Below are 14673 nucleotides of genomic sequence, written 5' to 3' on the forward strand. Positions count from 1 at the left end.
CAAACTCACAGACTTCTGGGGATGCACCACCACCCGACTAAGAAAGTCGAAAGTTTGATGCAGCGGGGAAAAGGGTTGCAGCACAGGCAGCCAATCAATGGCGCATTGCCAATTCACAGGCTTTATTGGCAAGATATGACAGGGCTCATTGGGGTGAAATGCAGCATTTTATTGAACATCTTCCCAAGGAGTTTCAAAAGCGTGCACAGCAAGTGGTGGAGGAGGGCCAAAGTATCTCCAACAACCAGATAAGATCAGCTATGGACGCAGCGGACACAGCCGCCAGAACTGTAAACACAGCGGTCACTATTCGGAGACACGCATGGCTACGCACCTCCGGATTTAAGCCAGAGATCCAGCAAGCTGTGCTTAATATGCCCTTTAATGGACAACAGTTGTTTGGGCCGGAGGTGGATACAGCTATAGAGAAGCTAAAGAAGGACAGTGACACGGCCAAAGCCATGGGCGCGCTCTACTCCCCACAGAGCAGAGGCACCTTTAGGAAGCCACACTTTAGAGGAGGGTTTTGAACCCAGAGCACAGATCCCTCAAACTCACAGGCCAGACCCACATACCAGGGCCAGTATCAAAGACGAGGCTTTCAGGGACAATCTAGAGGTGGACAGTTCCCTAAAACCAGAGGGAAATTCCAAAGCCCAATGACCCCACAAACTAAACAGTGACTTCAATGTCACAAATCCCCAACACATAACACCAGTGGGGGGGAGACTTGCAGATTATTACAAAAATTGGGAAGAAATAACTACAGACTCGTGGGTCCTAGCCATTATTCAACATGGTTATTGCATAGAATTCCTACAATTACCACCAAATGTGCCTCCAAGAATACACAACATGTCCAAACAGCACTTGGATCTATTACAGCTAGAAGTCCAAGCGTTGTTAAAAAAAGAGGCAATAGAACTAGTACCCAACCACCAGAAAGGAACAGGTGTTTATTCCCTGTATTTTCTAATACCAAAAAAGGACAAAACTCTAAGACCCATCTTAGATCTCAGAACACTAAATCTTTACATCAAATCAGATCACTTTCACATGGTAACACTTCAAGACGTGATTCCCTTGCTCAAACAAGAAGACTACATGTCAACATTAGACCTCAAGGATGCTTACTTCCATATACCCATACATCCTTCACACAGGAAATACTTAAGGTTTGTAATCCAAGGAGTACATTACCAATTCAAAGTGTTACCATTCGGGATAACAACAGCACAAAGAGTATTTACAAAATGCCTTGCAGTAGTAGCCGCACATATCAGAAGACAGCACATACACGTGTTCCCGTATCTAGGCGATTGGTTAATAAAGACCAACACTCAGAAACAGTGTCTTCAACACACAAAATACGTCATAGAAACCCTTCACAAACTAGGGTTCTCAATAAACTACCTACAATCACACTTACAACCGTGTCAAATACAACAATACTTAGGGGCAACAATCAACACAAAAAAGGGATTGCCTCTCCAAGTCCACAAAGGGTACAAGCATTCCAAAATGTAATACAAAGCATGCACCCAAACCAACAATATCAAGTAAAATTAGTGATGAAACTTCTAGGCATGATGTCTTCATGCATAGCCATTGTCCCACACGCAAGATTACACATGCGGACCTTACAGCAGTGCCTGGCGACACAATGGACACAAGCATAGGGTCAACTTCAAGATCTAGTGTTGATAGACTGCCAAACACACACCTCGCTTCAATGGTGGAATCCTATCAATTTAAACCAAGGGCGGCCTTTCCAAGACCCAGTGCCTCAATACGTGATCACAACAGATGCTTCCATGGTAGGATGGGGAGCACACCTCAACCAACACAGCATCCAGGGACAATGGGACACTCAGCAAAAACAACTTCATATAAATCAACTAGAACAGTGTTTCGAGCATTGAAAGTATTTCAACCACTAATAGCCCACAAACACATTCTTGTCAAAACAGACAACATGACAACAATTTATTACCTAAACAAACAGGGAGGGACACACTCATCACAGCTGTGTTTCTTAGCACAAAAGATTTGGTATTGGGCGATTCACAATCACATTCGCCTAATAGCGCAGTACATTGCAGGAATTCAAAACCAGTTAGCCGACAATCTCAGTCGAGATCACCAACAGATCCACAAATGGGAAATTCATCCCCAGATACTACAAACCTACTTCCAAAACTGGGGAACACCGCAAATAGACGTATTCGCAACAAAAGAAAACGCAAAATGCCGAACCTTCGCATCCAGGTACCCACACCCTCACTCCAAGGGCAATGCGTTATGGATGAGTTGGTCAGGGATATTTGCTTACGCTTTTCCCCCTCTCCCACTCCTTCCGTATCTAGTAAACAAATTGAGTCAAAACAAACTCAAACTAATACTAGTAGCACCAACTTGGGCACGCCAACCATGGTACACAACACTACTAGACCTGTCAGTAGTGCCTCATATCAAGCTACCAAACAGACCAGATCTGTTAACTCAACACAAACAACAGATCAGACACCCGAATCCAGCATCGCTCAATCTAGCAATCTGGCTCCTGAAGTCTTAGAATTTGGACATCTAAACCTTACACAAGAATGCATGGAAGTCATCAAACAGGCTAGGAAACCTACTACAAGACATTGCTACGCAAATAAATGGAAACAATTTGTTTATTACTGTCATAATAGTTAAATTCAACCATTACATGCGTCCACGGAAAACATTGTAAGCTACTTACTACACTTACAAAAGTCTAAGTTAGCTTTTTCATCCATTAAAATACATCTCACAGCAATTTCTGCCTATCTACAAATTACACAGTCAACATCACTATTTAGAATCCCAGTCATAAAAGCATTTATGGAGAGTCTAAAAAGAATCATTCCCCCAAGAACACCACCAGTTCCTTCGTGGAACCTCAATATTGTATTAACACGACTCATGGGTCCACCATTTGAACCCATGCACTCTTGTGAGATGCAATACTTAACATGGAAAGTAGCCTTCCTAATAGCTATCATATCTCTTAGAAGAGTAAGTGAAATACAAGCATTTACCATACAGGAACCCTTTATACAGATACACAAACATAAAGTGGTTCTACGCACAAATCCCACATTTTTACCAAAAGTCATATCACCGTTCCACTTAAATCAAACAGTGGAACTCCCAGTATTTTTTCCACAACCAGACTATGTAGCTGAAAGAGCATTACATACATTAGACATAAAAAGAGCACGAATGTTTTACATTGATAGAACCAAACAATTTCACAAAACAATTGTTTGTAGCCTTTCAAAAACCTCATGCAGGAAATCCAATATCCAAACAAGGCATTGCCAGATGGATAGTTAAGTGTATTCAAACCTGTTATCTTAAAGCAAAAAGAGGACTGCCTATTACACCAAAAGCACACTCCACTAGAAAGAAAGGCGCCACCATGGCCTTTCTAGGAAATATACCAATGACAGAAATTTGCAAGGCAGCCACATGGTCTACGCCTCATACATTCACTAAACATTACTGCGTGGATGTGTTAACAACACAACAAGCCACAGTAGGACAGGCAGTATTACGAACATTATTTCAAACAACTTCAACTCCTACAGGCCAAACCACCGCTTTTGGGGAGATAACTGCTTACTAGTCTATGCACAGCATGTTTATCTGCAGCTACACATGCCATCGAACGGAAAATGTCACTTACCCAGTGTACATCTGTTCGTGGCATGAGACGATGCAGATTCACATGCGCCCTCCCACCTCCCCGGGAGCCTGTAGCCGTTATACGTTGATAAAAATTAACTTGTACATTTGTAAATATATATATCACTTTTAGACACATTATCTACATACATACTTACTCCATTGCATGGGCACTATTACTATATACACAACTCCTACCTCACCTTCTGCGGGGAAAACAATCTCACATGGAGTCGACGCCCATGCGCAATGGAGCCGAAAGGGGAGGAGTCCCTCGATCTTGTGACTCGAAAAGACTTCTTCGAAGAAAAACAACTTGTAACACTCCGAGCCCAACACTAGATGGCGGGATATGCACAGCATGTGAATCTGCAGCGTCTCATGCCACGAACAGATGTACACTGAGTAAGTGACATTTTCCATATATATAGATATAGATATAGATATATAGATATAGATATATAGATCTAGATATATAGATCTAGATATATAGATCTAGATATATATATATATATATATATATATATATATATATATATATGTTATGCTATACTTAACATGTTCATAGGTCATTGCATAGCTCCTAGATAAGTTGTTATATTAGATACTTATGAATCCCTGCTCTCATTTTATGTCACACTTTGTCTACCCACCACCACGTCATGTCTCTATCAATCTCCATTCCCACTCTGACTTATCCCAAATCCATTCTACTACTTCCATCGCCTAAATAACCCTACCTAAGCTCTTCCCTCCTCTTCCACATTTAACTCACCCAAACCTCACTTTACTACCATGATCTTCCAAACAACCCCACTAAATTCTCCCTCGTTTATCTCAACCTACTACTATGATCTCCCTAACCCTTTCTACAGGCTCTTCCCTCCTCCATCCCCCCCTTTACTCATCCCAAGCCTAAATCCTATTACCATAAACTCCCATTTAACACTTCTGGATTCTTCCCTCCTCCACCCCTCCATTACTCCAGTCAATCCAACTAACAAACTCACATATCCGCAGCTCAAATTAACTCATAATAATACTAAAACGGTACTCGTATTTCCCTATACTAATCCACCACTAATTCCTTTTGGGCTCCAGAGTAGCGTGCTACTCGCCAAAAAGCACTTCGACGCCTCGTCAGGGATAGTAAGCGCTATATAAATACTATTACAATACAATACAATACAATAACCACTCTTGCCTACGCATTTGTCATCGGTCCATACCGCCACACCAATGAGGTATATTTAGAATAGAAGGAACTGCAGAAGATGTGAACCTTCTTAGATGTAGTGATTAAGGATCGTGCTCGGAGTACAACTGAACAGTTTTGAGAATCCATTTCTTGGCTTGTTAGTAGGTAACACGATATCCACAAGTCGGGAATATGAGAGCCCTTATGGACTAGGAGTAACAGTGACTATAAATGTTATTTGCTCATTGTGTTACCTGACTGAGTCTTCAATGTGGGTGATGGATTTACTGAACTTTGGCTGCCCTGCCGGTCGTTACATTATCTTAGTGTTCTGATTAACGTATTTTAAAGATCCATGGACTTTTGCAGCAGTTCATTCTGAAATACCTAGATTGATCACACAACGTCCAGGCAGAACCGAGAGAAGGGACATCTTAATAAAGTCTTGTATAATTTTCTCTCTACATTGTTTTTAACTTGCACTGGTTAACAAACTCGTTGTTAAAATTGTTACTATTATGAAAAAACTTACAAGTGTACACCAAACATGAAAGGACGGATGCACTCTGCTGGCATTCGACCCATACAATGTCATGAGCACAGGAAAGTAGTTTATTATCTTTAAATTAGTTATCTGAGGAAACCTATTTTCAAAGTGCTAATAAACTTTCTCACCACATACAATCAAGTGAAATGAAATGCACGTGTTTACTGTATACAAAAAGCATGGATTGTGAATTAATTGGAATCTAGAAATTACTATGCCGTTGGTAGTTGCCCGAATATTTCAGTAATGAGCAAAAAAAACACGAAACATTTGAGTTGCCTGAAGTTTCTTATAGAAATGTAAAAGTCAGAAAACGACCGTTATAGAACATATAATGACGTTAAAAGGACAAAACAGGCTTTTGATTTCTGGTGTTAATTTTCTAGGTGGAGGTGGTCAAGGAAGTGGCTTCGGCACAGCAATGGCATCATCGGCAGGTCCAACTGTTTCAGCTCCAAGCCAACCAAGTTCCATTACAGACAAGTATGCAGCTCTAGCAGAATTAGACAGTGTGCTGAGCTCTCCAGCAACCTCTAGTAATGCATTTTCTTCCTCCAGTAATGTTAGCAGGTACTCCTTTTGTCAGAAGTTAGTGATGTTCTTATCAGTTCTAAACAATCACCACATCCTGGATGAGAACAACGCAAGCAGATGGGGGAAAGGATCTATAGCGTCAATTTTTTTCTGAAGTCAGTTACGAGTAGTGAGCTGAATTGGTGCAGGGTTATGTGTTAAGATTAACCAAATAAGCAGTTTTTATTTACCCTTTGCTTGCCGTTGTGTATTAAAAACAGGTTAAACTTATGTTCTGTGGTAGTGGTGCAAATAGAAAGGTATACTCATTGTTTAGAATTAAGATTTTTATTAAGTATATGCCTTTGAGGTCATACTTTACTGGTTTGCTGATATTCTGATGTTGAGTTTCTTTTGAATGATATGTTCAACTTCTAATCGAGACCTGTTAAAATGATTCAGAATTAAAAGAATTCAACAACTGTACGGCACAATTTGGTATCTTAAATGTTTTTATGTAAGGCTTCTTTTGGCATTATTACATTTTTGTGTGAATTCTTGGCAAAAGAAGTTGTCCTATCATTCATGTCACCCTATAGCACATAGAAGATACTGTTAAAACGGTTAATTCTGGATTTTGGTTTCGCCAACAGGACTACTGAACTGTTGTATCATCCTCCTGCTACTTAAAAATTGTGACTTCTGAGAAGCTTGAGCCACATGGAGCTTTAAAAACTTTAGCAGAGAAGCTTTTATCACTTAGGCTTGGCCACGTCCTATCAGCCAAGCAGTGCTCCCTTTATCTGACAGATCGTATCTTCTTTCTGTGTACTGGTTGATACTAGCTCCCCTGTGATTGATATAGCACATAGAACTTACTGAGTAGCCTCTGGCTGCTTTATGATGGGGAAGCACAATCTACAAAGCCATTAATGTCTTTTTAGCCATTTTAAAAGAAAGAAAATTGAAGAGCGTGTTAATTTCAGTGGCAAGTTTTTCTATAGTATCATGCCTCTGACTAAGAACAGCCTATAAAGAAATGGAGACATTGCAGAAGTCACCTTGGTGCGTGAGTTGTGATCTGGTTGCAGAGTCTGGAGCTCGCTTGTAAGAAGTGGTTCACAACATGCAGGATTTCCCAAGTGTTGTCCAGTAGAACCTTATCCATATGAAACGTTTAGGATTAGAACCATGGGAGTGACCTAATTTTAAATTAGTTGCATGTAAATTTCATATGTGTACATCCTTAAAATCTGACCTGGATTTGGCCTACCTTGGATACCTCTGCTTTGCATGTGATTAGTGTTTGTTAACTGGAAATCAGGGATAGACACTAATGATTCTCAAAGTGGATGGTGAAGTGGTTTTGTCGGCAGTGCCAAAAAGAAGAGAAATTTGACTTTTTCCCCTGCTGTATGCTACTGAAATCTGAATCCAGGTACTGCAGACTCCAGTGCCCTGCTTCAGAGCCCTAAAAAAACGTATTTCCTGTGTTTAGCGGACTCAGCCACTAAATCTACTATTGAAATGTTGGTGATTCTCTTTCAAGGGGGGCTCTGAGATCCATGTACGTGTCTATGAGGAACTTTGTGGCAGCGGTGGCTAGCTAGACTTAAAGGCAAACTTTGTAACTGATAACGCAGACATGGCTAGTGAACACTGTTTGAGGTCTGGATTCTCAGTAATGTAGAACTTGGTGGTAGGCGGCAGAGAAATTACTAGTGCTGAAAACAATTTAACCCATGGTAAAATGATAGTTTTTCTAAGCATGTCTGTTCACTCATATTTTACTGTCTGTCCACTCTCCCAGTAGCTCTTTCACTCACCATTTTCCTGAGGCTGTCTTGCCCACACAATTGCTCTGCCATCCCCCCTGCCTCCCTACTGCTGTAATGGCTTTGCCAGTTCCTCTGTCAATGGCTGTGCATCCATCTCTCATAATGGTTGTGCCACCCTCATTTTGCAGTGGCTGTGCCACCCTGCCTCACCGTCGCTGTACAATTGACTCTTCCATTAGCTGGCCCCCTCTTCTTCCAGTGGCTGTATCACACACTTTCTGTGCTGGTCTCGCCTACTACCTCTTCCTTTTTGAGAAGGTTGTCACTCCTCCAACCCATGCTGGTGGCAGTGTCCTCAATCTTGAAATGTCAATGATCGTGCCATCTTGTTACTGAGACTGATCCCCTCTTATAATGGCTGTGCCACACTGCCTCTTGTAATGGCTGTGTGTCCATCTCTCTTAATAGCTGTCCTGCACCCTTTTGCAGTAACTGTGCCACCCACAGCTACTTTTGCTGTCCCAGTGGCAGTTTCCCCCTCCCTGCTCACCCTGCGGGAAACTCATCCCTCCTCGCTGTGGCAGTTCCCCACACTGCTCCCAGTGCCAAACTACCCCTCTGCTCTCCGAGTGCCAGTTTCCTCCTCCGCTGTCCCAGTGCTCTCTCAGCTGTGGTTTCCTATGTCCTCTCTGTGGCTGTATTTCCTTTCTCTCTCGCTATGGCTGCCCCCCCTCCTTTACCCTCCTAACTCTGGGGTTGTCTCCTCACGCTCTTTTTTTTGCCCCCTCCATTGACTGTATGACCTGCCCTCTAGCGACTGTCTCCTCCTCGCCTCCGCAGGCTGCTCCTCCCCCACCCTTCAGTCTCTCCCGCATGTGTCCACCACACTTTCCCAGAGGATATTTTCCTCCTCTTTATCAGTGGCTATCTTCACGTGGCTGTCTTCCCGAGTTGCAGGCCTACCTACCAGTGACCTTGCCTCCCCCAGTGGCTGTGCCTCCCCGGCTCTCCCAGTGGCTGTGCCTCCCCGGCTCTCCCAGTGGCTGTGCCTCCCCGGCTCTCCCAGTGGCTGTGCCTCCCCGGCTCTCCCAGTGGCTGTGCCTCCTCGGCGCTCCCAGAGGTCTGCCTTCCCCTCAGTCCCGGTGGCCCTGCCTTCCCCTCAGTCCCGGTGGGCCCTGCCTTCCCCTCAGTCCCGGTGGCCCTGCCTTCCCCTCAGTCCCGGTGGGCCCTGCCTTCCCCTCAGTCCCGGTGGGCCCTGCCTTCCCCTCAGTCCCGGTGGGCCCTGCCTTCCCCTCAGTCCCGGTGGGCCCTGCCTTCCCCTCAGTCCCGGTGGGCCCTGCCTTCCCCTCAGTCCCGGTGGGCCCTGCCTTCCCCTCAGTCCCGGTGGGCCCTGCCTTCCCCTCAGTCCCGGTGGGCCCTGCCTTCCCCTCAGTCCCGGTGGGCCCTGCCTTCCCCTCAGTCCCGGTGGGCCCTGCCTTCCCCTCAGTCCCGGTGGGCCCTGCCTTCCCCTCAGTCCCGGTGGGCCCTGCCTTCCCTTCAGTCCCGGTGGCCCTGCCGTGCCCCCTCTCTCAGTGGCTACCTCGTTCCTGTCTTCTTGGCCTTGTCTCTCCCAGTCTTCCATTAAAGTTAGTTGTTTACCAGTTGGCATGAGTGTGATTGAGGACAATCACTAAGCATGGCTGATGTAAGACCCTAAGTTGCATGTCAGTCTTGATGACGAGTTGTGTGATTCTGTGGTTGTGGATGAGGATTATATTGTATTGTATTGTAATTGTATTTATATAGTGCTTACTACCCCTGATGATGCATGAAGTGCTTTTCGGAAGGTAACACACTACTCTGGAGCCAAAAAGGTTTGGTGGTAGATTAGTATAGGGAAGTATAAGTGCGGTATTAGTATAGGGAGGTATGAGTTAGTTTGAGAGGAGGACGTGTGAGTCTGTTAGTTGGTTTGAATAGAAAAATAGAGGGATAGAGGAGCGAAGAATCCGGAAGTATTGATTGGGAGATCATAGTAGTAAGATGAGAATTGGGATGAGTAAAGGAGAGCTGGAGGATGGAAGTCTGTAAAAAGGGATTAGGGAGATCATAGAAGTTAAATGGAGTTTGTGATGAGTCAAAGAAGAGACCTGTGAGGGAGAATTTAGTATGATTGTTTAGGAGATCATAGTCATTAACTGAGGTTTGGTGTTAGCCAGGAGGGATAGGGGAGGCAAGAGTCTTGAAAGTTTATTTTTGGATTATAGTAGTAAAATGGGTTTGGGATGAGTCAGAGAGTCGAGATAGATTGATAGAAGTATAGGGTGATGGTCAGTGTTGGAAGTTCTGGACACAGTGCAGTTTCGGGCATATTCTCCAGAGCAACAAGTCGAGGATATTCAGGTTATGATTCTGATGTTTCGGCATCTATCATGGATTTCGGTGAGACAGACTGTGACGCTGCTGGGCCTCATGGCCTCCTGCTTGCTGTTAGTAAAACATGCCAGATGGCACATAAGTGCTCTGCAGAGGGACCTGAAGTTCCAGTGGGCACAGCGTTGGGGGAATCTCGCGCCATGGTTTAGATCTCGGAGGGAATTTCAAAACATGTGCATTGGTGGTCAGTAAATTACAATTGGGTCAGAGGCAGACTCCTCTCCCTTCCCCTACTAGAGTTTACAATAATGACAGAAATGTCACTTCGGGGATGGGGCGGCCATCGGGGCAGAGGTGGAGATAGAGGCTTCTGGTCTCTAGCGGAATCCGGACTCCATATCAATTTATTGGAGCTCTGGGTGATCCGACTAGCATTGAAGGCATTTCTTCCTGTTGTCAAATCGAAAATAGTACAGGTGATCACAGACAACATCACCGCAATGTGGTGGTACAACAAGCAGGGCAGTGTGGGGTCGTGGACCCTTTGTCAAGAGGCTCTGCGTCTCTGTACGTGGCTGGAATAGCAGGGCATAACCCTGGTGGTTAAACGCCTGGCAGGTTCTCTGAATGCCAGGGCAGACTAACTCGGCCGTCGATGCCTAGCAGATCACAAGTGGTGTCTCCATTTAGAGGCGGCACGAGGACCACTTCAGCAGTGGGGAGAGCCTTGATTAGATCGGTTTACCTCCGTAGCGAATGCACAATGGCAGCAGTGCTGCATGTTGTAGTTTCCAAGGTGGCACTCACTCTGAGGTGCTTTTCATTGCGAATGGGGCTCAGACCTCCTGTGCGCCTTTCAGCCTATAACACTTATGCCCAGAGTTCTCAAGAAGGCCAAGAACGACCGGGCCCAAGTAATCCTGGTGGCTCCAGACTGGGCATGAAGAGTCTGGTATCCAAAGCTTCTGAAAACGAGCATCGATACTCTGATCAGGCTGCCCCTTCAGGAAGATCTTCTGTCGTAGCAGCAGGGGAAGGTTCTCCGCCCGAACCTGTCAACTTTGTGCCTTCATGAGTTGAGATTGAGCATCGACATTTGATAGCCTTCAACCTTCCGCCCGAAGCTTGTTGTGCTCAAAGGTTTGGATAACTGCTGTAATTGGCTCCCAGTAATTACCATTCAGGAGTGTGTGCTACACAGATGACTGTCACCACGTATGGTGAGGTCCAGGACTAAAGACTAAGGAATGCCTAAATCTGGGCTTGACCCAAATTGAATGCTATTTAGAAAACACTTCACTGTTCGAAAGTGACTTTGGTTGATTTATGCACAGGCAAAGGTCACAAATAGGACATCAAACTAGGGTTTGACCTAAACTGATTGGACATGAAGTCAGCTCATTTCTGATTACAGGGTCACCATGCTAGTATAGCCAGTCCAAAGTGATCACAAGGTGGCTCAGAATGCTTCAAAAAGCTTCAAAGTTATTATCTACTGCTATGCAGTGTCACAGCTTTGCTTCTATAATATTTGATCATACTAATAAATGCATTAAAAAAACAAGCTTTTCTGCATATCTAAAAAAATATAAGGCTTTTGCTTACTAACGTAAGTTTATTGTATTATTTTGATTTTTGTTTTGCATTTGTATAGTGCTTCATACCTAAATCGAGGCCATAGCACTTTGTTGCTGGTCAGTTAGATGTGTGTGCCTGGGTGTGGGTCTTTATATTGTGGCCATTTTTGAAGTGGTGGGTGTCATTCATTAGGTGGAAGACTTGTCAAAGTGATGTTATATCGAACTGATAGCTGCACTTAGGTACAAAGTAGTGCAGAGAGGTGAAAGGCAAGAATTAAGTATTCAGCTGCATACCGTCCTTTTAAAACTGTTCTTTTTTAAATGTATTGTGTTTGGAAACCACTAAGTTATCACCACTGTAAAGTTTGAATTGGATGTATACTATATCTATGCTCATTGGTAGGCAGTTCCAGGGAGTCGCCTTCTAAACAGGGAATTAACTTATGCCAGTGCAAGACTTTCTGAAAGAATGGATGTTCAAGCGTGGGACTGTTTCAGGTCCTGAGCTCGCCCCCCACGACCGCAGCGCCAACCTGCTGCCTCCTGCCTGTGTCCCCCGTCCACGCTGCAGTTTGCGTGTTCGAGGCCCTCCTCCACCCGCAGGCATCCTCCTGCGCCTCATCCCTGGTGGCTAGTGGGCTCACTTGACCCGTGTGCCGCTTCCGCCGTCCTGTAAGTAGTTTTTTCGCTTTTTCTGCGCCTCGCCGCCGGCGCTTCTGCCCCCATTGTGCCCCCCTGATTGCTGTCTCCCCGATCGTGTATTGTGCCATTATTGTATTTCTGATTGTGTGGTTTTCTTATTGTGACTGCCTTTAATTTTGCTCGTTTTCTGTGTTTTTGCCCCTTGTGCGCTCCCCGATCCCTGCCGCTGCCTCCCTGCGGCCCGCCCCCCTCGCGCCCCCATTTGCCGCTGCCTCCCGCCTCCCAGCTGCTCCCCCCTCCCCCCTCCCTTCTTAATGGCTGGCGCTGCGCGTCGCGAGTGAGTGAACTCTGACCTGTTTCAGGTCCTGAGCTCGCCCCCCACGACCGCAGCACCAACCTGCTGCCTCCTGCCTGTGTCCCCCGTCCACGCTGCCGTTTGCGTGTTCGAGGCCCTCCTCCACCCGCAGGCATCCTCCTGCGCCTCATCCCTGGTGGCTAGTGGGCTCACTTGACCTGTGTGCCGCTTCCGCCGTCCTGTAAGTAGTTTTTTCGCTTTTTCTGCGCCTCGCCGCCGGCGCTTCTGCCCCCATTGTGCCCCCATTGTGCCCCCCTGATTGCTGTCTCCCCGATCGTGTATTGTGCCATTATTGTATTTCTGATTGTGTGGTTTTCTTATTGTGACTGCCTTTAATTTTGCTAGTTTTCTGTGTTTTTGCCCCTTGTGCGCTCCCCGATCCCTGCCGCTGCCTCCCTGCGGCCCGCCCCCCTCGCGCCCCCATTTGCCGCTCCCTCCCAGCTGCTCCTCCCTCCCCCCCTCGCTTCTTAATGGCTGGCGCTGCGCGTCCACGCCGCTGGCGCGCCGGAGGCGCGCCAGAGGCAAGCCCGTCTGCACCCGTCCGCGGCAGGACCGCGCCCAGCGCCACCCCCCCCTGGTCCTCGCGCCCCCCGCGTCCGCTACTCAGCCAACGAACTCCGCGCTTTCAACACCGGCTCCTCCACGGAGTGCTTCCTGGCGTCCCCGAAGCACACTAAAGGACCTTTTTCCTGCCGCTCCTGCAACTTCTCCTGCATCAGAACGACAAAACCAACAATAGAATCACTCATCCCCAACCACCTGAACTGCATCCTCATCAACACCCGCTCCGCACGAAAACACGCCATCGAGCTCTGGGATTTGCTCGACTCCACTGCACCCGACGTGGCCTTCCTGACCGAAACCTGGTGGAACGACTCCTCGGCTCCGGACATCGCCATCGCCATACCGGACGGTTACAAAATCACCAGAAGAGACCGAACCAACGGAATCGGCGGCGGAATAGCCATCGCTCACAAAGCTACCCTCAAAATCCACACCCACAATGACGACACCCTCAAGACAGCCGAACACCTCCACTTCCAGATCCACACAGACCCCAACACGACCCTCAGAGGAACCCTCATATACCGCCCTCCAGGACCAAGAGCCCCCTTCAGCGACACCATCGCCGACCTCGCAAGCACTCACGCCCTCGCTTCCCCGGATTACATCCTCCTGGGAGACCTAAACTACCATATGGAAACTAACGACGTCAACACCGCAGCACTGACCTCCAACCTCCTCAACCTCGGACTCCGCCAGCTGGTCAACACTCCCACCCACATCGCTGGACACACCCTCGACTCCCTCTTCACCTCAAGCAACCACATCTCTTTCAGCCACACCTCCGAACTCCACTGGACCGACCATCACTGCGAAAATTACCGAGCAGCACCGCATCCATCTACCCCCCTACCGCTGCTGGGGCAAAGTCACCCAAGACCAACTGACCAGCACCCTCGTTAAAAACCCTCCACCCGACGCGACCGACCCGAGCACAGCCGCCATCAACCTCCATCAATGGATCCTCGACTGCGCCAACACCTTAGCCCCACTCAAGAAGCCCACCGCCAACCAAGGAAAGAAAAAACCAGCCTGGTTCACAGACGAACTGACCACCTCCAAAAGCCGTTGTCAGAAGCTCAAAAAGAATTGGATCCTAGAACGCACGCCCGACAACCTCGCCTCCCTCAAACACGCAAACCGTGAACACCACCAATGGATCCGCGTCGCCAAGCGCGCCCACTTCACCGAACGCATCAACAACAACGCCCACGACTGCAAAGAACTCTTCGGCATCGTGAAAGAACTCTCAAATCCAAAAGCCAACGCCAACGACATCCCGCGTCCTCCCAGAAACTCTGCGACGACCTCTCCACCTTCTTCCACCAGAAAATCGCTACCATCCACAACAGCTTCAACACCGGCCCACCGCCAGATCCCCCCCCCGACGTCTCCAACCGCGACTGCCGCCTCACCGCCTGGACCCA

General features: G+C 46.9%; 1 protein-coding gene across 13 annotated transcripts in view; it reads left to right on the forward strand.

Moving 5' to 3' along the window:
- Positions 1 to 14673, forward strand: part of AGFG1 (ArfGAP with FG repeats 1) — a 328958-nt gene that overhangs the window by 181589 nt on the left and 132696 nt on the right. For all 13 annotated transcript variants that reach the window (XM_069213848.1, XM_069213840.1, XM_069213844.1 and 10 more), the window contains one exon: positions 5846 to 5942. In XM_069213848.1, the coding sequence (XP_069069949.1) occupies positions 5846 to 5942 (97 nt within the window). The remainder of the gene's footprint in view (positions 1 to 5845; positions 5943 to 14673) is intronic.

Source organism: Pleurodeles waltl, chromosome 11 (genome assembly GCF_031143425.1).
Source record: "Pleurodeles waltl isolate 20211129_DDA chromosome 11, aPleWal1.hap1.20221129, whole genome shotgun sequence".
Classification (NCBI taxonomy): domain Eukaryota; kingdom Metazoa; phylum Chordata; class Amphibia; order Caudata; family Salamandridae; genus Pleurodeles; species Pleurodeles waltl.